The sequence below is a fragment of the Pseudophryne corroboree genome, chromosome 5, assembly GCF_028390025.1.
Source record: "Pseudophryne corroboree isolate aPseCor3 chromosome 5, aPseCor3.hap2, whole genome shotgun sequence".
NCBI lineage: Eukaryota > Metazoa > Chordata > Amphibia > Anura > Myobatrachidae > Pseudophryne > Pseudophryne corroboree.
Genome location: NC_086448.1, coordinates 297,400,623 through 297,427,993, shown reverse-complemented (window position 1 = coordinate 297,427,993; position 27,371 = coordinate 297,400,623). Strand labels below are relative to the sequence as shown.

The following is a 27,371-nucleotide window of genomic DNA, read 5'->3' as shown; positions in this document are numbered from 1 at the left end:
TAACTTACTACAGATTCAAGATGCAATCACAGAGCGCAGAGATTCCAAGTTTAGAGCCAAAGGAATTCATGATTGCGCTAGATCTCAAGGATGCGTACTTACACATTCCGATTTGGCAGCCTCATCAGAGGTTCTTGCGGTTTGCAATACGCCAAAACCATTACCAGTTTCAGGCTCTACCGTTTGGCCTATCGTCAGCGCCTCGGGTATTCACCAAAGTGATGTCTGTGATGATAGCTCATCTCAGATCTCTGGGAGTGAAAATAGTTCCGTATTTAGACGATCTGCTCATCAAAGCCCCGTCTCAACAGATGCTTCTCCAACATGCGCTACTAACGTACAATGTACTAGTTCACCACGGTTGGGTTGTCAACTTCAAGAAATCACATCTCATTCCGTCTCAACGCCTTCAATTCCTAGGTATGATTTTCGATACGGTAAATCAAAGAATTTACCTACCACAACAGAGAGTACAGATTATTCGCCATCTAGTACAATTTAGTGCTCAAGCCACGCACAGTCTCGTGGTGGCGGCTTTCGAAGCGCTTCAGTTCGGAAGATTTTACTTGCGTCCTTTTCAACTGGATGTGCTTGCACAGTGGTCGGGCTCGCATCTGCAGATTCACCACAGGGTGAGGTTGTCGCCAAGGGCGAGGGTGTGTCTACTCTGGTGGCTCAATGTACACAATTTAATAGCAGGGATACTGTTTGGCGGCTGGAATTGGATAATTCTAACGACGGACGCGAGTCTCAGAGGTTGGGGAGCTGTAGTTCACAATTGTCAGCTCCAGGGTCTCTGGGCGGATCACGAAAGATTGCTGTCTATAAATGTCCTGGAACTCCGCGCAATTTACAATGCACTACGACAAGCAGTACACATGCTTCGCTCTCAGACTGTCCAAGTGCAGTCAGACAACGCAACGGCAGTCGCATACATCAACAAACAGGGAGGAACGAGAAGCCGCATGGCAATGCGGGAAGTAGCTCGAATCCTCAATTGGGCAGAATACCACCAGGTGATATTGTCGGCAGTGTTCATTCCGGGAGTGGACAACTGGGAGGCAGATCATCTCAGCTGTCGTGATTTTCATCCAGGAGAATGGGCATTAAATCCAGAAGTGTTTCACATGTTGGTTCAGCGGTGGGGTTACCCTCAGGTGGACCTAATGGCGCCTCGCCACAATCACCAAACGCTTCAGTATGTGTCCAGAACGAGAGATCCAAATGCAGTGGCGGTGGACGCTCTCACAATCGCTTGGCCGTACAGCTTAGTGTATCTTTCCACCGTTTCCGCTGCTCCCTCTGGTGCTAAAACGGATCAAAAGAGAGTCTGTCACAGTCATACTAGTGGCACCTCATTGGCCTCGGAGAGCTTGGTTCTCTGATCTCCACGGTCTACTCGCAGACTATCCTTGGCCGCTCCCACTACGTCCGGACTTGTTAAAACAGGGTCCGTTCCTTTACCCCGATTTAGCGCGGCTGCGTTTGATGGGGTGGCTGTTGAGACCGCCCTCTTAAGAAGAGAGGGCATTCCAGAATCGGTTATACCAACCATGTTACGAGCTAGGAAGCCAGTTACGGCAGCTCATTATTACAGAATTTGGCGTGCCTATATAAGTTGGTGTGAAGCTCGGAAGTTTCCGACATCATCTTTCAAGTTATCCCGTCTTTTGTTATTTCTACAAACGGGGTTAGATGGAGGACTGCGTTTATCTACTCTAAAGGTGCAAGTATCTGCGTTGTCAATTTATTTTCAAAGACAATTGGCTCTATTGCCGTCTGTACACACTTTTCTGCAAGGTGTCCTCAGAGTACAGCCTCCATTCATTCCACCTACAGCGCCATGGGACTTGAATCTGGTTTTAGATTTCTTAGAGTCTTCATATTTTGAACCCTTACAGCAAGTGGATATAAAGTTTCTCACTTGGAAAACAATTTCTCTAACGTCCTAAGTGGATGCTGGGACTCCGTAAGGACCATGGGGAATAGCGGCTCCGCAGGAGACTGGGCACAAAAGTAAAAGCTTGAACTAGCTGGTGTGCACTGGCTCCTCCCCCCATGACCCTCCTCCAAGCCTCAGTTAGATTTTTGTGCCCGAACGAGAAGGGTGCATGCTAGGTGGCTCTCCTGAGCTGCTTAGAGTAAAAGTTTAATTTAGGTTTTTTATTTTCAGTGAGTCCTGCTGGCAACAGGCTCACTGCATCGTGGGACTAAGGGGAGAAGAAACGAACTCACCTGCGTGCAGAGTGGATTGGGTTTCTTAGGCTACTGGACATTAGCTCCAGAGGGACGATCACAGGTTCAGCCTGGATGGGTCCCGGAGCCGCGCCGCCGGCCCCCTTACAGAGCCAGAAGAACGAAGAGGTCCGGTTAAATCGGCGGCAGAAGACGTTCCTGTCTTCAACTAAGGTAGCGCACAGCACTGCAGCTGTGCGCCATTGCTCTCAGCACACTTCACACTCCGGTCACTGAGGGTGTAGGGCGCTGGGGGGGAGCGCCCTGAGACGCAATAAAAACAGAAATACCTTAAGATGGCAAAAGAAATACATCACATATAGCTCCTGGGCTATATGGATGTATTTAACCCCTGCCAGTTTTCCAGAAAAAAGCGGGAGATAGGCTCCGCCCCTTCACGACGGCCTTATCTCCTCAGCACACAAGCGCCATTTTCCCTCACAGTTCCGCTGGAAGGACGGCTCCCTGACTCTCCCCTGCAGTCCCTACAGAATCAGGGTAAAAACGAGAGAGGGGGGGCACTATTGGCAGCTAAATTATAAACAGCAGCTATAACAGGGAGTAACACTTATATAAGGTTATCCCTATATATATATATATATATATATATATATATATATATATATATATATATATATATATATATATATATATATATATATATATATATATAGCGCTCTGGAGTGTGCTGGCAAACTCTCCCTCTGTCTCCCCAAAGGGCTAGTGGGGTCCTGTCCTCTATCAGAGCATTCCCTGTGTGTGTGCTGGGTGTCGGTACGATTGTGTCGACATGTATGAGGAGGAAAATGATGTGGAAGCAGAGCAATTGCCTGTATTAGTGATGTCACCCCCTAGGGAGTCGACACCTGACTGGATGGTTGTATTTAAAGAACTACGTGACAATGTCAGCACTTTACAAAAAACTGTTGACGACATGAGACAGCCGACAAATCAATTAGTGCCTGTCCAGGCGTCTCAGACACCGTCAGGGGCGATAAAACGCCCGTTACCTCAGTGGGTCGACACAGACCCAGACACGGATACTGAGTCCAGTGTCGACGGTGAGGAGACAAACGTAATGTCCAGTAGGGCCACACGTTACATGATCACGGCAATGAAGGAGGCATTGAACATTTCTGACACTACAAGTACCACAAAGAAGGGTATTATGTGGGGAGTGAAAAAACTACCAGTAGCTTTTCCTGAGTCAGATGAATTAAATGAGGTGTGTGATAAAGCGTGGGTTTCCCCCGATAAAAAAGTGCTAATTTCTAATAAATTATTGGCACTATACCCTTTCCCGCCAGAGGTTAGGGCGCGTTGGGAAACACCCCCTAGAGTAGATAAAGTGCTCACACGTTTATCTAAACAAGTAGCGTTACCGTCTCCTGATACGGCCGCCCTCAAAGAACCAGCGGATAGAAGGCTGGAAAATATCCTGAAGGGTATATACACACATACTGGTGTTATACTGCGACCAGCAATCGCATCAGCCTGGATGTGCAGTGCTGGAGTGGCGTGGTCGGATTCCCTGACTGAAAATATTGATACCCTGGATAGGGACAGTATATTACTAACTATAGAGCATTTGAAGGATGCATTACTATATATGCGTGATGCACAGAGGGATATCTGCACCCTGGCATCAAGAGTGAGTGCTATGTCCATTTCTGCCAGAAGAGCGTTATGGACGCGACAGTGGTCAGGGGATGCGGATTCCAAACGACATATGGAAGTATTGCCGTTTAAAGGGGAGGAGTTATTTGGGGCCGGTCTATCGGACCTGGTGGCCACGGCAACGGCCGGAAAGTCCACCTTTTTACCCCAGGTCACCTCTCAGCAGAAAAAGACACCGTCTTTTCAAACTCAGTCCTTTCGTTCCCATAAGTACAGGCGGGCAAAAGGCCATTAATTTCTGCCCCGGGGCAGAGGAAGAGGAAAAAGACTGCACCAGGCAGCCTCTTCCCAGGAGCAGAAGCCCTCCTCTGCTTCTGCCAAGTCTTCAGCATGACGCTGGGGCTTTACAAGCGGACTCGGACACGGTGGGGGCCCGTCTCAAATATTTCAGCGCGCAGTGGGCTCACTCGCAAGTGGACCCCTGGATCCTGCAGGTAGTATCTCAGGGGTACAAATTGGAATTCGAGACGTCTCCCCCTCGCCGGTTCCTGAAGTCTGCTTTACCAACGTCTCCCCCCGACAGGGAGGCGGTATTGGAAGCCATTCACAAGCTGTATTCCCAGCAGGTGATAATCAAGGTACCTCTCCTACAACAGGGAAAGGGGTATTATTCCACGCTGTTTGTGGTACCGAAGCCGGACGGCTCGGTGAGACCCATTTTAAATCTAAAATCCTTGAACACTTACATAAAGAGGTTCAAATTCAAGATGGAGTCACTCAGAGCAGTGATAGCAAACCTGGAAGAAGGGGACTATATGGTGTCTCTGGACATCAAAGATGCTTATCTCCACGTCCCAATCTACCCTTCTCACCAAGGGTACCTCAGGTTTGTAGTACAAAACTGTCATTATCAGTTTCAGACGCTGCCGTTTGGATTGTCCACGGCACCTCGGGTCTTTACCAAGGTAATGGCCGAAATGATGATTCTTCTTCGAAGAAAAGGCGTTTTAATTATCCCTTACTTGGACGATCTCCTGATAAGGGCAAGGTCCAGGGAACAGTTAGAAGTCGGAGTAGCACTATCTCAGTTAGTGTTACGTCAGCACGGGTGGATTCTAAATATTCCAAAATCGCAGCTGATTCCAACGACACGTCTCCTGTTCCTAGGAATGATTCTGGACACAGTCCAGAAAAAGGTGTTTCTCCCAGAGGAGAAGGCCAGGGAGTTATCCGAGCTAGTCAGGAATCTCCTAAAACCAGACCAGGTGTCAGTGCATCAGTGCACGAGGGTCCTGGGAAAAATGGTGGCTTCTTACGAAGCGATTCCATTCGGAAGATTCCATGCAAGAACGTTTCAGTGGGATCTTCTGGACAAATGGTCCGGATCGCATCTTCAGATGCATCAGCGGATAACCCTGTCGCCAAGGACAAGGGTGTCTCTTCTGTGGTGGCTGCAGAGTGCTCATCTACTAGAGGGCCGCAGATTCGGCATTCAGGATTGGATCCTGGTGACCACAGATGCCAGCCTGAGAGGCTGGGGAGCAGTCACACAGGGACAAAATTTCCAGGGCTTGTGGTCAAGCATGGAAACATCTCTTCATATAAACATTCTGGAACTAAGGGCCATTTACAATGCCCTAGGTCAAGCAAAACCCCTGCTTCAGGGTCAGGCGGTATTGATCCAATCGGACAACATCACGTCAGTCGCCCACGTAAACAGACAGGGCGGCACGAGAAGCAGGAGGGCGATGGCAGAAGCTGCAAGGATTCTTCGCTGGGCGGAGAATCATGTGATTAGCACTGTCAGCAGTGTTCATTCCGGGAGTGGACAACTGGGAAGCGGACTTCCTCAGCAGACACGACCTTCACCCGGGGGAGTGGGGACTTCATCCAGAAGTCTTCCAAGAGATGGTAAACCGTTGGGAAAAACCAAAGGTGGACATGATGGCGTCCCGTCTCAACAAAAAACTAGACAGATATTGCGCCAGGTCAAGGGACCCTCAGGCAATAGCGGTGGACGCTCTGGTAACACCATGGGTGTACCAGTCAGTGTATGTGTTCCCTCCTCTGCCTCTCATACCAAAAGTACTGAGAATCATAAAAAGGAGAGGAGTAAGAACTATACTCGTGGTTCCGGATTGGCCAAGAAGGACTTGGTACCCGGAACTTCAAGAGATGCTCGCGGAGGACCCGTGGCCTCTACCTCTAAGAAAGGACCTGCTCCAGCAGGAACCTTGTCTGTTCCAAGACTTACCGCGGCTGCGTTTGACGGCATGGCGGTTGAACGCCGGATCCTGAAGGAAAAAGGCATTCCAGAAGAAGTCATCCCTACCCTGATAAAGGCCAGGAAGGATGTAACAGCGAAACATTATCACCGCATTTGGCGAAAATATGTTGCGTGGTGTGAGGCCAAAGAGGCCCCTACAGAGGAATTTCAACTGGGTCGCTTCCTACATTTCCTGCAAACAGGACTGTCTATGGGCCTAAAATTAGGGTCCATTAAGGTTCAAATTTCGGCCCTGTCGATTTTCTTCCAAAAAGAACTGGCTTCAGTGCCTGAAGTCCAGACGTTTGTCAAAGGGGTACTGCATATACAGCCTCCTTTTGTGCCCCCGGTGGCACCTTGGGATCTCAATGTGGTTTTGGGGTTCCTAAAATCACATTGGTTTGAACCACTCACCACTGTGGAATTAAAATATCTCACATGGAAGGTGGTAATGCTGTTAGCCCTGGCTTCAGCCAGGTGTGTCTCAGAATTGGCGGCTTTATCTTATAAAAGCCCTTACCTGATTTTTCACACGGATAGGGCAGAATTGAGGACTCGTCCTCAATTTCTCCCAAAGGTGGTTTCAGCGTTTCACGTGAACCAGCCTATTGTGGTGCCTGCGGCTACTAGGGACTTGGAGGACTCCAAGTTACTGGACGTAGTCAGGGCCCTGAAAATATATATTTCCAGGACGGCTGGAGTCAGGAAATCTGAGTCGCTGTTTATCCTGTATGCACCCAACAAGCTGGGTGCTCCTGCTTCTAAGCAGACGATTGCTCGTTGGATTTGTAGTACAATTCAGCTTGCACATTCTGTGGCAGGCCTGCCACAGCCAAAATCTGTAAAAGCCCATTCCACAAGGAAGGTGGGCTCATCTTGGGCGGCTGCCCGAGGGGTCTCGGCTTTACAACTTTGCCGAGCAGCTACTTGGTCAGGGGCAAACACGTTTGCTAAATTCTACAAATTTGATACCCTGGCTGAGGAGGACCTGGAGTTCTCTCATTCGGTGCTGCAGAGTCATCCGCACTCTCCCGCCCGTTTGGGAGCTTTGGTATAATCCCCATGTTTCCTTACGGAGTCCCAGCATCCACTTAGGACGTTAGAGAAAATAAGAATTTACTTACCGATAATTCTATTTCTCATAGTCCGTAGTGGATGCTGGGCGCCCATCCCAAGTGCGGATTGTCTGCAATACTTGTATATAGTTATTGTTACAAAATTCGGGTTATTATTGTTGTGAGCCATCTTTTCAGAGTCTCCTTCGTTTATCATACTGTTAACTGGGTTCAGATCACAGGTTGTACGGTGTGATTGGTGTGGCTGGTATGAGTCTTACCCGGGATTCAATATCCTTCCTTATTATGTACGCTCGTCCGGGCACAGTATCCTAACTGAGGCTTGGAGGAGGGTCATGGGGGGAGGAGCCAGTGCACACCAGCTAGTTCAAGCTTTTACTTTTGTACCCAGTCTCCTGCGGAGCCGCTATTCCCCATGGTCCTTACGGAGTCCCAGCATCCACTACGGACTATGAGAAATAGAATTATCGGTAAGTAAATTCTTATTTTTTCTTCTAGCCTTAGCTTCGGCAAGGCGTGTTTCAGATTTGGGTGCCTTGTCATGCAAGCCACCTTATTTGGTGTTTCATGATGACAGAGCGGAACTTCAGACGAATCCCGCTTTCTTACCAAAGGTAGTGTCATCTTTTCACATCAATCAACCAATAGTAGTTCCTGTGTTGACAGCACATTCTGGAACTCTGGATGTGGTACGCGCGTTACGCGTTTATGTATCCCGAACGTCTACAGTTCGTAAAACGGATACGTTGTTTGTTCTCTATGATGCTGCCAAGATGGGTTGGCCAGCTTCTAAGCAGACCTTATCCAGATGGATAAAACTGACCATACGTCAGGCTTACCTTCATGCTAGGTTACAGCCACCTACATCAGTAACAGCTCATTCCACATGTTCTGTGGGAACTTCATGGGCAGCTGGTCGTGGAGCTTCTACGATGCAGCTTTGCCGTGCGGCTACATGGTCTTCCGTGCACACGTTTGTGCGCTTTTACAAGTTTGATATGTTTGCGGCATCAGCATCTAGCTTTGGCCGCCTAGTGTTACAGGTGCCAAACAGCTCTCCTGCCCACGGGGGAAGCTTTGGTACATCCCAAGAGTACTCCAGTGACCCCTAGTGGATGAAAAAGAAAATAGGATTTTGGTACTTACCAGGTAAATCCTTTTCTTTGAATCCATAGGGGGCACTGGACGCCCACCCAGAGCAGTTTTACCTGGTTTGTGGTCATTTCTGGGGATCTTATGGTAACACACTCTCACCGACTGGTTCAAATTATCAAGTGCTGGTTATGGTGTCGACTGTTTAGTTGTCAGTAACGTTAGGTGTCAACTTCATTGTTGTCCGTTATGTTATATGTAATACTCCATTGTCAACCTCATTATAGCTCCTGTTCGGCTCAGTAAAAAACACTGAGATACTCTGGGATATGGAGGGGTGGAGTGTTCTAAATTTAAATATTCAGTGCCCTGTTTCCTGCGGAAGCCGTCCATATCCCAAGAGTACTCCAGTGCCCCCTATGGATTCAAAGAAAAGGATTTACCTGGTAAGTACCAAAATCCTATTTTTTATACTTCTCTTAAATACTTTTTGGCTATCTATGCACATGGTGTAAATTACACCTCTTCCATTCAATGTGTAACCAGAATTCAAAGTGCTTAATCACTGGTGACTAATGTAAACCTATATTAAATAGTTTTCCTTGAAAATTGTTTGACTAGTCTTACTATTAAGACTTAAGTTGTCCTAATAATTGTCTACTACTTGTTGTGGAAAAGATTCAAACTGTTTATATGTCTCTTGTCTTAGGTGACAAATGCAGTGCTGAAACTGATAGAGAAAGAACGAAACGGAGAGACTATCAACACCCGACTTATCAGTGGCGTTGTGCAGTCTTATGGTAAGGTCTCAGGCATTTTAGGGAGAGCCTGCACTCCTGGTATATGCATTACGTGTGTATTACATATATGCCACTGTTATATCAAAGCAATATTTGAATCATACAGTTACTATTACATAGGGATAAGTTGAGTCTTCTGGTTTTAACAGTGTGATAATGTCTTATAAAATACAGGTTGAGTATCCCATATCCAAATATTCCGAAATACGGACTTTTTTGAGTGAGGATAGTGAAATCTTTGTTTTCTGTGGCTCAATGTACTCAAACTTTGTTTAATACACAAAGTTATTAAAAATATTGTATTAAATGACCTTCAGGCTGTGTGTATAAGGTGTATATGAAACATAAATGAATTGTGTGAATGTATACACACTTTGTTTAATGCACAAAGTTATTAAAAATATTGGCTAAAATTACCTTCAGGCTGTGTATGTAAGGTGTATATGAAACATAAATGCATTCTGTGCTTAGACTTGGGTCCCATCGCCATGATATCTCATTATGTTATGCAATTATTCCAAAATACGGAAAAATCCGATATCCAAAATACCTCTGGTCCCAAGCGTTTTGGATAAGGGATACTCAACCTGTGTATATATACGGTACTGTGCAAAAGTTTTGGGCAGGTGTGGAAAAAATGATGCAAAGTAAAAATGCTTTAAAAAATAGCAATGCTTAATAGTTTATTTTCTCTTATGTCCTAGTGGATACTTGGGAACTGTACTTTAGTATCGTGGGGTATAGATCGGGTCCACTGGAGCCTGGCACTTAAAACCTTTATTGTGTGTATGTGTGTGCTGGCTCCTCCCTCTATGCCCCTCCTACCAGACTCTGTTTTGAAAAATGTGCCTAAGGAGCCGGGTGCATTCCTCTGGAGCTCCAGAGTTTCCTCCAGTTTTATTTTTTTTATTTTTTTTCAGGTAGTACTGGTTGGCAGTCTACCTGCTTCGTGGAACTTAAGAGGGAGGACCGAACCAACCTCCGGAGGGTTAATGGTTCGTAATCCCTGCTGACAGGACACTGAGCTCCTGAGGTGCTGTTTCACACACCACACTGTGTGTGCGCATACCAGCAGCAAGCCGCCACCCTTTAACAGATGCCATAGAGACACAGGTGCGGTAAGTGTTAACACTGGGGTCCTCGGTTAGCGGCATGTCACGGGCCATGAGCTGCGGTGCCCGCTGCGGACCACACTGGCTTGGAGGAGTTTGTAACTCCACAGGGTGCTCATTTTACTATGCTACAGAAAAGGTGAAAATCCTTTTGGGCGCTGCTTGTCTATCGTTGGCTGCCTTCTAAATCCAAGATTGGACCTATCCCAAAAAAGATCCAAGAATTTGGACAGAAAAAAGTGATTTGTGGACTAGATGGTGCTAACGTTCATGCAAGAGTGGAAAATGTGAGGGAATAGGAGTACTTAGCCATGCTCTGTATATCCCAATAGTTGACCGGAAAGGCTCTGTGTCCGGGTCCTTGATGGAACACTAGGTGGAAAAATGCAGTTCCATATTCCCAATTTATTCGAATTAGAAAAAATTGCCGTGACCTTGGTACAATCCTCGAGGCACGAGGTGGATGAGAATGTCATTCTCATCCACCTTCCTCCAAACCAGTTTGTTTTCAGGCGGTTAAGAAGTCTACTAGGTGCCTCGAGGATTGTTCCAAGTATGTTTCAAGGTCACTGCAATTTTTTCTAATTCGAATAAATTGGGAATATGGAACTGCATTTTTCCACCTAGTGTTCTATCAAGGACCCGGACACAGAGCCTTTCCGGTCAACTATTGGGATATACAGAGCATAGCTGAGTACTCCTATTCCCTCACATTTTCCACTCTTGCATGAACGTTAGCGCCATCTAGTCCACAAATCATGTTATTTTACTATGTTTAACATGTATACAGCCAGTATAATTAATAGGGACCGTGCGCCATTATGGGGGCGGGGCTTCCCGGAGATCGGGACAGGAGGCGGAAAAGGCGCCATTTCCTGCTGCTGCTGATCACAAGGCTGCATGCAAGCTGCTCCTCCACAGACCCAGGCTGTTCAGACTGTGTACTGGTACCAGGGGGTCATAGGAGGGGGGGGGGGGGGGGGGCACATCAGCGGTGGCACACACACATGAACGCTCAGTGCCACAGTAGATAGTGTGATACTTATGTACAGTTATACACTGTGCTGCTGTGTTTGTGTACTGGTCTCCTTTCTCTATGTCACTCCAGGGGCTCTCTATGGTCTGTGTGGAGGTGTTCAGTGGGTTTAACTGTATTGTCACTGTAAAATCATGTCTGTTGTACTGCTTGTAATTTTACCCCTTCTTCTGAGGGGTCCCTTATGTGTGAACAGTGTTCATTATCCCCAAGGGGAAGCAGGTCTCGGGCACCTGCTTGGTTAGATGCTTTTAAGAGCATGATTCATAATGTTAATTCAGAACTGGCTGCAGCTAGGAAGGAGAGACAGGTGTCAAGTCTGTTGATTGTATGGCTAAAGCTGTGGATAACAAAGTCTTACAACAAACAAAGAGGAAGGGGGGTGCAAATCCCCACCTCCAAATTCCCTTCCGCACACTGAAAATTACCTGTAACCATCCCTGGATCTATCTGGTAATAAAATTCAGAGAATTCGTCACAAATGTTTGCAAACACATGTTTAGCTGCTGGCCACTTCACGGCTTCTCTGATACAGCAGTCCTAACTCTACTTGATAGCAGTGCCCACATAAGGCCATGTAATTTGTCACAGTACGCCTCATGATAAAGGCTATTACTATACTATTGCTATAACAAAGTCTTCTCTGTCCCCTCTGTTAGTTTCGCATAAACGCTCACTGCCACAGGTGCTCCAGTCTGATTCTGACCTGCCTGATGTGGATGATATGGAGGAGGACAGCTCTCTGTCATCCAGAGTGGAGGCCCTCATTTATGTTGTGAGGGAGATTCTTAACATACCCGATCCAGAGGCAGAACCAGATGAAAAATTGTACTTTAATGTAAAACCAAAATCCTCGGCCACTTTTCCTGTATCAAAGGAATTAAATTCCCTGGCTCGGGAGGCATGGGTAAACCCTGACAAAAATTCAAAACTCCTCAGAGGTGGTTATCATCTTTTCCCCTCCCAGCTGATGACAGCAAGGTATAGGAAAACCCCCCCCCATCAGTCCACACGTCTGTGTCCAGACTGTCTAAAAAAATTGGTACTGCCGGTACCTGGGGCTATATCACTGAAAGACCCAGCTGACCGTAAAATTGAGACCACTCACAGAGGGCGGCGGGCGTAGCACAACGTCCCACGATAGTTTGTGGTTGGATTTCAAGGGCAGGGTGTCAAGTGGTCTGATAATATTAATGGATTTGACTCTCTGCCCCAGGATGAGGTTATTACACTACTGCAACATATACAAGATGTTGCAAACTTTTGTGTCGGATAAATGGCTACTACTGCTATGGCTGTTTTGGTCTGCAGAGCTCTATGGTTATGTCAATGGTCAGTGGATGCTGGTTCCAAAAAGGGGGTGGAACATCTTCCCTTTACGGGCGATGCCTTGTTTGGTGACCAATTAAATAAATGGATTTCTCAGGCTACGATGGGTAAGTCTACCTATCTGCCGTTTGCTGCGCCACCTGCTAGGCGCCCTTACTCTGGACCTTCCTTGCAGTCCTTTTGTGTGGCGAGGTTCAGAGGCAGAGGCCGAGGAGCCTCCAATGCTCCTAGAGGATCTCGTGGTAAGTCCCGAAAATTTCCTTGGACCAAACTGAACTTCTACCACAAAGCCTTCCGCGTGACGGTTAGCCTCAACATCAGGGCGACTTTCCGGTAGGTGCTCGCATTCAACACTTTGCCCACATATCCAGGATGCTTACCTACATGTTCCTATAGCACTGTCCCATCAGTGCTGTCTCAGGTTTTCTATCTTCCAGCAACATTTTCAGTTTCGGGCCCCACCATTTGAACTGGCCACAGCTCCCAGAGTGTTCACTTAATTTATGTTGGTAATGGTGGCTTATCTCTGTCAGCAGGAGATAAGGATTTTTCCATACCGCTATGATTTATTAATCCTGGCATAATCTCAGGAATTGCTTCCGTGTCATCTGCAACAGACAGCTTGTTTACAGAGACACAGTTGGCTCATAAATTGGGCAAAGTTGTCCCTTGTTCCATCACAACAGATGACTAACTTGGGGGCTGTGTTGGGTTAGAGTCGTCTGAGAGTAATTTTACCTCTGAACAAAATATCCAAAATTCAGTTGAGGGTCCAGGAGCTGCTACACAGTCAAAAGGTATCCATTCACACAGCAATACGTGTGTTTTGGAATATATGGTGTCGACATTCGACATGGTGGAGTATGCTCAATTCCATTCAAGGCTTCTACAACGTCTGATCCTTTCCAAATGGTAATGGGTTACGTCCGACGACAAAAACGCATACTATGGTCCATCCTCTGGAAGTAAGGAGGTTATTAGCCTGGTGGCTACAGACATCCCATCTGTGGACACAGGGAGGCCCTTTTGGATACCAGATTGTGAAGTTTCTGAAAATGGATGCTGGTCTTCAGGGCTGGGGAGCAGTGTCAGGAAGAAGTTGAGATATATATATATATATATATATATATATATATATATATATATATATATATATATATATATATCTGCTCAAAAAAATAATGGGAACACTAAAATAACACATCCTAGACACTACGCTACACTATTGCCTATAATTTCCACCTGTTGACTATTCCATTTGCACAACAGCATGTGAAATTGATTGTCAATCAGTGTTGCTTCCTAAGTGGACAAATCTATATAATTTTTTTTTTTTTAAATAATTTTATAGCACTCATTCAGGCAAATTACATTCTTCAGGGGAGACCAGTTCAAATTTACAACAGCAGTAGCGTACCTCAATCATCAGAGAGGAACTCGCAGCCAAAAAGCAATGAAGGAAGCTATGCCGCACATTAAGGTGGGCAGAACTTTATCAATCCAGCCTTGTCCGCACTGTTATTTCCAGCAGTCCTAAACTGGGAAGCAGATTTTCTCAGTCTCCACGCCATTAATGCAAACGAATGGGCTCTACACCTCGAGGTCTTCCAGACTCTGGTAGACAAGTGGAGGTTACCGGAGATGGATCTCATGGCGTCACATCAGAACTACAAAGTTCCTGCATACGTATCAAGAACAAAGGATCTCGGAGCGACCTTTGTGGATGCCCTGTCATTAAGATGGGATTTACATATGGCTTATGTGTTACCACGGAGCGCCCTGTTGCCCAGGGTGATACGAAAGGTAAAACGAGGAAAGGGTGCCGTGATATTAATGGCTCCAGCTTGGCCCAGAAGTCATTGGTACACAGAGCTGCAGAGGCTGTCGATGGATGCTCCATTCCTACTCCCTCAACGTCCAGATCTACTGTCTCAGGGTCCTTGCTATTACAAGCACCTGGATCAACAGTCTGATGGCGTGGCTCTTGAGACTTCCATCATGAAAGCAAGAGGACTCTCGACTGGTAATTCAAACAATGCTCATAGCAAGGAAACCATCCTCTGCTCGCATTTATCACCGAATATGCTAAACCTATATTCAGTGGTGCAGTTACTGGAAATTTGACCCTAGGTCTTTCAGAGTTTCCAGAATCCTAGAATTCCTTCAGGCAGGAATGGACAAAGGTTTTCGGGTGGCTTCCTTGAGAGTGCAGGTGTCAGCATTGACTGGTTCCAAAAGAAAATTGCCAACCTGCAGGATCTTCACACTTTTTTTCCCCAGGGAATGCTTCACATTCAACCTCCCTTTTGTTCCTCCTGCAGTGGCTTGGGATCTAAATATAGTCCTAAAGGCGCTTCAAGTGTCCCCGTTTGAACCACTAAAGCAAGTGGATCTTAAATGGCATACAGCTAAAGCTCTCTTTCTACTGGCTATTGCTTCAGCTAGAAGAGTTTCAGATTTAGGGGCATTGTTATGCCATCCTCCTTTTTCTGATTTTTCTTCCAGATCAGTTCTCAGAACCAAATCTGGTTATCTTCCTAAAGTGGTCTCTAAATTCCACCTTAAAGAAATTTTAGTCCCGGCCTTCCAAGGGCTGGACCTTTTTGCGGGAGATGCATCATTGGACGTAGTCCGTGTCTTAAGGATCTACGTGGATCGTACCAGTGCCATCAAAAAGACACACACTCTTCGTTCTCTATGGATTTTATAAGAGAGGATGGCCTGCTGACAAGCAGACACTGGCAAGGTGGCTTTCGATGACTATTTCAGAAGCATATTCTCATGCTGATCTCCCTATTCCGGCTAATGTCTCTGCTCATTCGTCATGGGCAGCACAACGTGGTGCTTCAGCAGAACAGATATGTAAGGCAGCCACATGGTCTTCCATTAACACATTCGTTAGACATTATGATTTTGATAGCTTTTGCCTCTCAGGACGCTGAATCTGGGCAAAGGATTCTCCTGTCCAATCAGGAGCGTCCCCACCACTAAATTTACTTTGGGACATCCCAATGTTTATCCTGTGGACCCTGCAGGAGAAATATGTAGTTATGGTAGTCTTACTGCTGTATTTCTTTTAAGTCCACAGTATCCATAGAGTCCCACCCTGATGCACCTGATTTGAGGATCCTTTCACCTACTAACCTCTTTCTTTTACGGAAGGGTGTGCATGTGTGTTCTTCTCACCTGATTTAGGGCTCTCTCTGATGCTCCTGCTGTGAGCTTTGGAAAACAACTGAATTTCCTGAGCCAGGAGGAGGGGATATAGGAGACCGGCCCGTTGCATTCTGGGAGGCCATAAGCTTTGATCGCTGGTGCCAGTCCGCTGACTCTACCTCGTATCCCAATGTTTATTCTGCGGATACTGTGGACTTAGGAGAAATAGTTATCGACGATAAGTCTACCATAACTACATATTACTTTGTTTTGTTCTCAAAACACTGTCAAGCCCCCCCCCCTTCCTAGGATGCCTTTTAAAACTGTTTCGTTTTTTTTTTTTTTAAGTATGCTTTCTCACTCAGGGTAATTGATATTGATCTTATAGATGTCTATTTTTATTTTTTATGGTCTGGTAGAGTCAATTAATTTTTATTTTATTTATTTCTGGAAGTGCATCATTTTGTAGGAGTATGGATTACATGGTATTAATCGGTGTAAATCAGGGGTGAGGGAACCATTGGCCCTCCAGCTGTTGTTGAACTACACAACATGTCCTCGTACAGTTTTGCTGTTTGGCCATGCTAAAACTGTTGCAGGGCATGATGGAATGTGTAGTTGAACAACAGCTGGAGAGCCGCAGGTTCCCCACCCCTGGTGTAAATGACGATGCTGATAACTGGAATCATATACCGTATATACTCTCGTATAAGCCGACTTTTTCAGCACCTTTTTTTTGTGCTGAAAAAGCCACTTCGGCCTATACTCGAGTCAGTTGTAGGAGGTACACGGAGGGCACAGCACGCGGCTCTCCTGTGTCCCTCCTGCGTCTCCGGCGGCAGCAGCGTGTATGTGTTAAAGGAAGTGCACGAACCGGCACTTCCTTTAACACACACACACGCCGCTGCCGCCGGAGACGCAGGAGGGACACAGAAGAGCCACGCGCTGTGCCCTCCGTGTCCCTCCTTCAGAAGACCGCGCGGGAGTGACGGGACAGCGCGGGAGCGATGGAGGGTAAGTAACAAACTGGCACTGTGGGGCACATCTGGCACTGTGGGGCATATGACAGCATGAGGGCATATCTGGCACTGTGGGGCATATCTGGCACTGCGGGGCACATCTGGCAGCATGAGGGCATATCTGGCACATCTGGCACTGTGGGGCACATCTGGCACTGTGGGGCACATCTGGCACTGTGGGGCACATCTGGCACTGTGGGGCACATCTGGCACTGTGGGGCATATCTGGCAGCATGAGGGCATATCTGGCACATCTGGCACTGTGGGGCATATCTGGCAGCATGAGGGCATATCTGGCACATCTGGCACTGTGGGGTATATCTGGCACTGTGGGGTATATCTGGCACTGTGGGGCATATCTGGCAGCATGAGGGCATATCTGGCACTGTGGGGGCATATCTGGCAGTATGAGGGCATATCTGGCACTGAGGGCTGTGTACGTCTAGAGCTGCATTTCCCACCCTAGGCTTATACTCGAGTCAATAAGTTTTCCCAGGTTTTTGTGGTAAAATTGGGTGCCTCGGCTTATATTCGGGTCGACTTATACTCGAGTATATACGGTATTATAATTACTTGGTGTAATGTGCTGACCGGACTTTCCTAACCCCATGAGTTATAGCACTGCTTAGTCCTGTTGGAAAGTTGATGGCTTTCTTTTAAATTTACTGTATGTGACAAGAAACAAAAAGGAAGTGGTCACAATGCCGACGCCAGAATTTCAACTAGCAGGGAAATACTGACTGAATCCCTGCGCCACATACTTTCCTCCCTCTATGGGTGTCAACGACACCCATAGAGGGAGAATAAATCCTGTGGAGAGTGCAGAGAGCCGCCATGCCCGCATGGGGTTTGCTAGCGCATGCCCCGCTGCCGCCATAGCCGTGGTCGGGATCCCGCTGTCTGTATTCTGACGGCCGGGATCGTGACCGCCAGGTTTACATACTCAACCCAAACAAACTATTGCAAGAAGACCTATTTTTCAATTATAAGATTGACTTAAAGAAAACCTCCTTTTTTTTTTTCCTTTTTTTTTGTCATTTAGCTTTATTTTAAAATGTAAATTTAGATACCCTCATTAGATTCAAAGTTTGTGTCCTGATTTTGCTTCAGAGTGAATAAGACTGCTGGGGATGAGGTTTCTCAACACAATGCATGCTTGGCTGAAACTATGGACTGACAGTGTCCTTTTATACTTGCAGTGGAGCTGGGCTTAAATGAAGACGATGCGTTTGCCAAAGGCCCAACGTTGACAGTGTACAAAGAATCTTTTGAGTCCCAGTTTTTGGCTGACACAGAGAGGTTCTATACAAGAGAGAGCACAGAGTTTTTACAACAGAACCCAGTCACAGAATACATGAAAAAGGTTTGTTCAGTGTCGGCAATGTGGTTTTGTTATTAGTTTAATGCAGAGCTCATTCATACTATTTTATTTAATTTTATTTTTTATTGCTTGCGGTTTGCTTTAGCGGTGATTATACTTGAATAAACTTCAGAAGTAAGCTGTGGCCATTGTAGTATGACGATGACTCACGCACAGATAGATCAAATGTGTTTATTGATTACTTTTTTATTGATGCTGTCTAGGGCTGTGTGCAAACTACTTGGAAGCAGAACTTTTTATTTTGTATCTAACAGTCATCTTGTTCTCAAGTTTAAGCCCACTCATCTCTGGGTTCTGAGGCACTGATGGGATCTGACTGTAGACACCTCCATATATACACCTCCACTCCCCTAAAAATAAGTTAAAAGTAAATTGCATGTTCATCATTGGTTGTTTACAATGACTCAGTCAGTGAATGCATCGTTTTTCTGCAGCCTAACATTTTACACTTGCAGCAATGCTTTACGCTCATCCCAGGGCTGGCCCTAGTAGTACAAGTGTGCTTATGGTCATAAATAGCGTGCAAGGCATTGTGTAAAGTGGTCTTCATCTCAGAAATGACATACTCTGTGATCCTGATTAGAAGTTTTTTTTCCGTCGTCTGCATTGGTGCAAGACCAGCAGTATGACCTCAGTAGTAACTATGGCTGGCATGTGAATTGTCAAGACATTACCCTTACTACAGGTTAACTTCTTTGACTGTGCTGACGTTTTATATGACAAATTGTCTAGAAACCGTTTTCAACATATGAATCGCTGTATTGAGTAGCATTTACCCATTAGCCTGACTACTACCAGTACTTGGATATCTTATCACTGCTAAAATTAGGTGTTTATAGGCACTAAGCAACTGTATTTACACCCTTATTTTTATTTGCGGAATATTAGGCAGAAGCTCGGCTGCTGGAGGAACAGAGGCGGGTACAGGTGTACCTTCATGAGAGCACACAAGATGAGCTGGCACGGAAATGTGAACAAGTTCTTATAGAAAAACACTTGGAGATCTTCCACACGGAGTTCCAGAATTTGCTAGATGCAGACAAAAATGAAGGTAACCTATTTGTTGTTGTCATTAATACTTCATTCCTTAGAACTCTGCATATTATTTTGGTGGAACTTTTTCTTTCTTTCTTTCTTTCTAGTTGTGTCAGGCATGTCTTTTCTCTATCATCCATAAGGGATACTGGGGACATTTAGTACTATGGGGTATAGATGGGGTCCATAGGAGCCGGAGTACTTTAAATTTCTTCAACAGGGTGTGCTGGCCCCTCCCCTCTATGCCCTCCCTCACAGCTCAGTTTAGAAAAATGTGACCTCAGGAGAGGATGCACACTCTGGAGCTCCAGAGAGATTTTCTTCAGTTTTATTTTAATGTTTCTTATTTTTAGGTAAGCTGTTGAGCAACCGCTTATCTGCACCGAGGGACACTGGGGGGGAGACCGACACCGGCCTCCTGGAGGTGCTGAGTCGAATCCCGCTGACAGGACAATGGTGCTGAGGGTCAGTGTATCGCAGGCATTGCGCTCTCGCGCACACACCCGCAGCACGCTGCACACCCCCAGCACAGAGATTGAAGGTTGGCAGAGTGGTGAGTGACAACCGGGGACCTTGCTAGCCGGGGCCCTGGTTCTGTGTGTGGCATGGTCGTGGGGCAGGCATACGGACTCCCCTTGGGGTAATCCCCATAGTGCGCACCCCCACCCCCCGCGCGGTAACTGGCCAGCGGTTGTGAAAATACGTGCTTGCACCTCATTTTACACACATTGGGGACTTTTGCCAGTATAAATATGTATATAGCGCCATTGAAGAGGCGGAGCTTCATCAGAGCGGGACCAGCGGCTTCCTGGCGCCATTTCCTGCACTCTCGGCGTTACTCCAGGACTGCCAGCTCCTCCCAAGTGATTCTCCACGGCCAGACACTTGTACAGGGGTGTAGTTAAGGGGGAGAGCTCACTGTGCAACCCTTGTATTAGGCTCCTCAATCACTATACACCAAATTCCCATTTTCTAACAGTACAATTGTTCGTTTCAGGCTGTGTGCTGGTTCCTCCTCTCTGTCTCTCCACACACACTGGGCTAGGCAGGCTTGCTTGTACCTATGTGTGTGTGTGAATGTAAATGTCCTTTGTCAACATGGTTAAAATAGTTGTGCGCACTATTTGTCACACCAGGTTTTCCCCCTCCCCTGCAGATTCTCATGTGTGAACAGTGCAGTCAGCCTTCACAAGATAGTGGGGCTCCTGGGGGTGATTTGCAGGAGCCAACCTGGCTCACTTCTATTAAAACTGATGGCTGACATGTCCAATGAATTGACTACTGCCAGACAGGAAAGGCAGCAGTTACAATAGTCTGGCTGCTCTGACAAAAGAAAGGGCAGACAGACGTGTTTCTCCTCTCCCTAATCCATTACCCCAAAAAAGGGGGTTTCCGCATATCCTCTCTGAATCCGAGGGGGAGGAGCTGAAATCTAATACGGAGTTAGATGATTCCTCTGCTGCACAGGGTGTAGACTCGCTTATTGCAATAAGGGATGTCCTAAATATTCCTGGGAATGAGACCGATGTGCAGCAATCCTTTTTCTCTGCACAGAAAAAGGTGCAGATCACATTTCATGACTCAAAGAAACTGGATGATTTTTTTGAGGGAGCCATGGGCTACTCCTGACAAATTCTAAGTGTCAAAAAAATGGGTGGCCGCCTTTACTTTTGCTCATGAGTGGCGAAAGGTCTGGGAAACGCCCCCTGCTGTTGATGCATCAGTATCGCGTCTGTCAAAAAAGACAGTACTGCCGGTTCCAGGGGCTACAGCCTTAATGGAACCCGCAGACAGGAAAATAGAGACAAATTTAAAATTTGTTAATGTTGCAGCCAGGGTCCTCCCAAAGGCCTGTTATTACAGGTTGTTGGGTGACTCACGCCATACATTCTTGGGCTGGTAATCTTCAGGAGGGCCTCACTGGGGATAAGTCCCTGGCTGATATGGTGACGCTGATTCAGCACATGATGCCGATCAAAGGAATTGGCGTTATAAATGCCTGTACCTCTACCATGGTGGTTACTGCACGCAGAGCATTGTGGTTACGTCAGTGGGCGGCGGACACTGAGTCTAAAAAGAGTGTGGAAGCCTTGCCCTTCACAGGTGATTGGCTGTTTGTAGAGGAATTAGATATCTAGATTTCAAAGGCTACTGCTGGGAAGTCCATGTACAGTACCTCCACTCTGCAGCTTCACCGGCTAGATGTTCTTACACTGGGCCTTCACTGCAGTACTTTCGGACAGCGCACTTTGGGAGTAATTCAGAGTTGATCGCAGCAGCAATTTTGTTAGCAGTTGGGCATAACCATGTGCACCCCAGGAGTAGCAGATATAACATTTGCAGAGAGAGTTAGATTTGGGTGGTTATAGTGTTTCTGTGCAGGGTAAACACTGCAGTTCAGATTTCAGATTGAACACACCTCACCCAAATCTAACACTCTCTCTGCACAGGTTATATCTGCCCCCCCCCCCCCCCCCCCCCCCTGCAGTGCACATGATTTTGCCCAACTGCTAACAAATTTGCTGCTGCTCTCAACTCTGAATTACCCCCTTTAAGGGTGAGGCAAAAGGTGCCTTAAATGCGGCACAAGGCTCTAGAGCAGGGGTGGGCAATTATTTCAGCTGGGGGGCCGCTTAACACTTCCAGTGAATAGTCGAGGGCCACACACAAAATATCTTGTAAAATCGGGTCTGAACTGCGCATGCACCGCAATGTGCAGGCGCGTCGGTCTGCAGCGCCGGGCAGCAACGGGATGGTACGAACAAAGCGATCGCACAGTGATTGACAGGAAGAGGACGTTTGTGGGTGGCAATTGGCCGTTTTAGAGGAGTGTCCGCAAAAATGAAGGAGGGACCAATCGTTTGGAGGGGGGTTTCTGACGTCCGCTCCGGTCCCGATCATCGCACTGGAAGAGTAAGTCCTGAGCTGTGCAGAAACTGCACAAACTTCTGTTTGTGCAGCTCTCTGCAGATGTGATCACACCCCTGCACAGCGATTACCCCCACCCCCTGTAGGCGGCGACTACCTGATCGCAGCAGTGCAAAAATTGCCTGCTAGCGATCAGGTCTGAATTAGGCCCATAGTTATGTATATAACTATAAAAACATAGTGTGTATATATGTATATATATATATATGTATATATATATATATATATATGTATATATATATATATATATATATGTGCAAGGGAGGGTAGGGGTAATAGCGACTAACAGTGTCTACACAATAAAGGATATATATATGAAAAAACGATAAAAACCGTATTTCTAAAAGATGGGGGGGTATTTATTATAAAACAGACGTTTAATAGCAGTTAAAAAATATACATATTTTTGAATGATATAAAAAGTCAAGAAAAAAGAAAGGGGTTGGATTTAATCATTTAAAACATAAATTTAGACTTAATTAAAACATAAAAACATAACTGGAACATTAAAAGTATGTAAAAGTATATCAGATAAGAGAAAGGTGCTTATCTTTAAAAAAGGGAAGGTCACTTGAGGTATACCCAACGCGTTTCGTCCATCTGACTTCATCAAGGGGTCCTAGGTAGGATGATGACTGACATTTTATTCACTGCTGTGTATAAATAATGTGTATACTTGATTTATGCTGATTATTATTGCTGTTTTTATATGGGGTGTGGGGGTGTTGCTTTTGATTAATTGGTGGGTGGGTCTATATGGGTATATAAGGGTGATCCGTTCAGTCTGTAATTATCTTGACAAAGGTCTACATGCAGACTGAAACGTCGATGTGATTTCTACACTAATGATTTAAATAAAATTACTATACCTTCTTGAAGACTGGTGAGTGCTCCTGCTTTTTCAATTGGATTTATATATATATATATATATATATATATATATATATATATATATATATACACAATGCGGGTGTTCGTGGCGACCGGAGCCACAAGGCAATGACCCCCTCACCACAGAAGCAGGCGGCACTCCACGGATTTAAAGATGAAAAACATTTTTATGCAACAAACATCATGTAAATTCCAACGTTTCAACACCACGCTGGGTGTTTTTCTCAAGGATACATGGATACAAAAGCAAACATATGTGTTTTGTTTTTTTTTGTTTTATTTATTTATTTTTTTTATTTATTTATTTATTTTTTTTTTTTATTTTTTTTTCTCTGACGTCCTAGTGGATGCTGGGGACTCCGTCAGGACCATGGGGATAGCGGCTCCGCAGGAGACGGGCACAAAAGTAAAAGCTTTAGGATCAGGTGGTGTGCACTGGCTCCTCCCCCTATGACCCTCCTCCAAGCCCCAGTTAGGTTTTTGTGCCCGTCCGAGCAGGGTGCAATCTAGGTGGCTCTCATAAAGAGCTGCTTAGAGTAAAAGTTTTGATAGTTTTATTATTTTCAGTGAGTCTTGCTGGCAACAGGCTCACTGCAACGAGGGACCTAGGGGAGAAGAAGTGAACTCACCTGCGTGCAGGATGGATTTGCTTCTTAGGCTACTGGACACTAGCTCCAGAGGGACGATCACAGGTACAGCCTGGATGGGTCACCGGAGCCGCGCCGCCGACCCCCTTGCAGATGCCGAAGTGAGAAGAGGTCCAGAAACCGGCGGCTGAAGGCTTTTCAGTCTTCATGAGGTAGCGCACAGCACTGCAGCTGTGCGCCATTGCGCTCAGGCACACTTCACACCGGCGGTCACTGAGGGTGCAGGGCGCTGGGGGGGGCGCCCTGGGCAGCAATGTTAATACCTTTCTGGCTAAAAAGAATACATCACATATAGTCCATGAGGCTATATGGATGTATTTCACCCCTGCCAGGTCTCAGAAAAACCGGGAGAAGAGCCCGCCGGAATAGGGGGCGGGGCCTATCTCCTCAGCACACAGCGCCATTTTCCTACACAGCTCCGCTGCTAGGAAGGCTCCCAGGTTCTCCCCTGCACTGCACTACAGAAACAGGGTAAAAAACAGAGAGGGGGGGCATTTTTTGGCGATATTATATATATTTAAGCAGCTATAAGGAAACAACACTTATATAAGGTTATAGCGCTTTGGTGTGTGCTGGCAAACTCTCCCTCTGTCTCCCCAAAGGGCTAGTGGGGTCCTGTCTTCTATCGGAGCATTCCCTGTGTGTCTGCTGTGTGTCGGTACGTGTGTGTCGACATGTATGAGGACGATGTTGGTGTGGAGGCGGAGCAATTGCCGGTAATGGTGATGTCACCCCCTAGGGAGTCGACACCGGAATGGATGGCTTTGTTTATGGAATTACGTGATAATGTCAGCACGCTGCAAAAGTCGGTTGACGACATGAGACGACCGGCAAACCAGTTAGTACCTGTACAGGCTTCTCAAACACAGTCAGGGGCTGTAAAACGCCCTTTGCCTCAGTCGGTCGACACAGACCCAGACACGGACACCGAATCTAGTGTCGACGGTGAAGAAACGAACGTATTTTCAAGTAGGGCCACACGTTATATGATCACGGCAATGAAGGAGGCTTTGCATATCTCTGATACTGCAAGTACCACAAAAAGGGGTATTATGTGGGGTCTGAAAAAACTACCTGTAGTTTTTCCTGAATCAGAGAAATTGAATGACGTGTGTGATGAAGCGTGGGTTACCCCTGATAAAAAACTGCTAATTTCAAAGAAGTTATTGGCGTTATACCCTTTCCCGCCAGAGGTTAGGGCGCGCTGGGAAACACCCCCTAGGGTGGACAAGGCGCTCGCACGTTTATCCAAACAAGTGACGTTACCGTCTCCTGATACGGCCGCCCTCAAGGAACCAGCTGATAGGAGGCTGGAAAATACTCTAAAAAGTATATACACACATACTGGTGTTATACTGCGACCAGTAATCGCCTCAGCCTGGATGTGCAGTGCTGGGGTGGCTTGGTCGGATTCCCTGACTGAAAATATTGATACCCTGGATAGGGACAGTATTTTATTGACTATAGAGCAATTAAAGGATGCATTCCTTTATATGCGAGATGCACAGAGGGATATCTGCACTCTGGCATCAAGAGTAAGTGCGATGTCCATATCTGCCAGAAGTCGTCTATGGACACGACAGTGGTCAGGCGATGCGGATTCCAAACGGCATATGGAAGTATTGCCGTATAAAGGGGAGGAATTATTTGGGGTCGGTCTATCGGATTTGGTAGCCACGGCAACAGCCGGGAAGTCCACCTTTTTACCTCAAGTCCCCTCCCAGCAGAAAAAGACGCAGTCTTTTCAGCCGCAGTCCTTTTCGTTCCTATAAGAACAAGCGAGCAAAAGGACATTCATATTTGCCCCGAGGCAAAGGAAAGGGTAAGAGACTGCAGCAAGCAGCCCCTTCCCAGGAGCAGAAGTCCTCCCCGGCTTCTGCAAAGGCCTCAGCATGACGCTGGGACCTTACAAGCGGACTCAGGGGCGGTGGGGGGTCGCCTCAAGAATTTCAGCGCACAGTGGGCTCACTCGCAGGTGGACCCCTGGATCCTGCAGGTAGTATCTCAGGGTTACAGGTTGGAATTCGAGAAGTCTTCCCCTCGCCGGTTCCTAAAATCTGCTTTGCCAACGTCTCCCTCAGACAGGGCGACGGTATTGGAAGCCATTCACAAGCTGTATTCTCAGCAGGTGATAATCAAGGTACCCCTTCTACAACAGGGAAAGGGGTATTACTCCACGCTATTTGTGGTACCGAAGCCGGACGGCTCGGTAAGACCTATTCTAAATCTGAAATCTCTGAACCTGTACATACAAAAATTCAAGTTCAAGATGGAGTCACTCAGAGCAGTGATAGCGAATCTGGAAGAAGGGGATTTTATGGTGTCCTTGGACATCAAGGATGCTTACCTTCATGTCCCAATTTGCCTTTCACACCAAGGGTACCTCAGGTTCGTGGTACAAAACTGTCATCAGTTTCAGACGCTGCCGTTTGGATTGTCCACGGCACCCAGGGTCTTTACCAAGGTAATGGCCGAAATGATGATCCTTCTTCGAAGAGAAGGCGTATTAATTATCCCTTACTTGGACGATCTCCTGATAAGGGCAAGATCCAGAGAACAGCTGGAGGTCGGAGTAGCACTAACTCAAGTAGTGCTCCAACAGCACGGGTGGATTCTGAATTTTCCAAAATCCCAACTGATCCCGACGACACGTCTGCTGTTCCTAGGGATGATTCTGGACACTGTTCAGAAAAAGGTATTTCTTCCGGAGGAGAAAGCCAGGGAGTTATCCGAACTCATCAGGAACCTCCTAAAACCAGGGACAGTGTCTGTGCATCAATGCACAAGAGTCCTGGGAAAAATGGTGGCTTCTTACGAAGCGATTCCATTCGGCAGATTCCATGCACGAATTTTTCAGTGGGATCTGCTAGACAAATGGTCCGGATCGCATCTGCAGATGCATCAGCGGATAAAATTGTCGACAAGGATAAGGGTCTCTCTGCTATGGTGGTTGCAGAGTGCTCATCTGTTAGAGGGCCGCAGATTTGGCATACAGAACTGGGTCCTAGTGACCACGGATGCCAGCCTGAGAGGCTGGGGAGCGGTCACACAAGGAAGAAACTTCCAGGGCGTGTTGTCAAGCCTGGAAACGTCTCTTCACATAAATATACTGGAACTAAGAGCAATCTACAATGCTCTAAGCCTGGCAAAACCTCTGCTTCAGGGTCAGCCGGTGTTGATCCAGTCGGACAACATCACGACAGTCGCCCACGTAAACAGACAGGGCGGCACAAGAAGCAGGAGGGCAATGGGAGAAGCTGCAAGGATTCTTCGCTGGGCGGAAAATCATGTGATAGCACTGTCAGCAGTGTTCATCCCGGGAGTGGACAACTGGGAAGCAGACTTCCTCAGCAGACACGATCTTCACCCGGGAGAGTGGGGACTTCATCCAGAAGTCTTCCACATGATTGTAGTCCATTGGGAAAGACCAATGGTGGACATGATGGCTTCCCGCCTCAACAAAAAACTGGACAGGTATTGCGCCAGGTCAAGAGACCCTCAGGCAATAGCTGTGGACGCTCTGGTAACACCATGGGTGTACCAGTCAGTGTATGTGTTCCCCCCTCTGCCTCTCATACCCAAGGTACTGAGAATTATACGGCAAAGGGGAGTAAGAACGATACTAGTGGCTCCGGACTAGCCAAGAAGGACTTGGTACCCGGAACTTTAGGAGATGCTCACGGAAGATCCGTGGCCTCTACCTCTAAGAAGGGATCTGCTTCAGCAGGGACCGTGTCTATTCCAAGACTTA

At 46.7% G+C, this 27,371-nt stretch overlaps 1 protein-coding gene across 3 annotated transcripts in view; it reads left to right on the top strand.

Annotated features, from left to right (window-relative positions):
- The window catches only part of CUL1 (cullin 1), a 198,271-nt gene that overhangs the window by 84,083 nt on the left and 86,817 nt on the right, over positions 1 to 27,371 (top strand). For all 3 annotated transcript variants that reach the window (XM_063922435.1, XM_063922436.1, XM_063922434.1), the window contains 3 exons: positions 8,996 to 9,086; positions 17,938 to 18,101; positions 19,008 to 19,170. In XM_063922435.1, the coding sequence (XP_063778505.1) occupies positions 8,996 to 9,086; positions 17,938 to 18,101; positions 19,008 to 19,170 (418 nt within the window). The remainder of the gene's footprint in view (positions 1 to 8,995; positions 9,087 to 17,937; positions 18,102 to 19,007; positions 19,171 to 27,371) is intronic.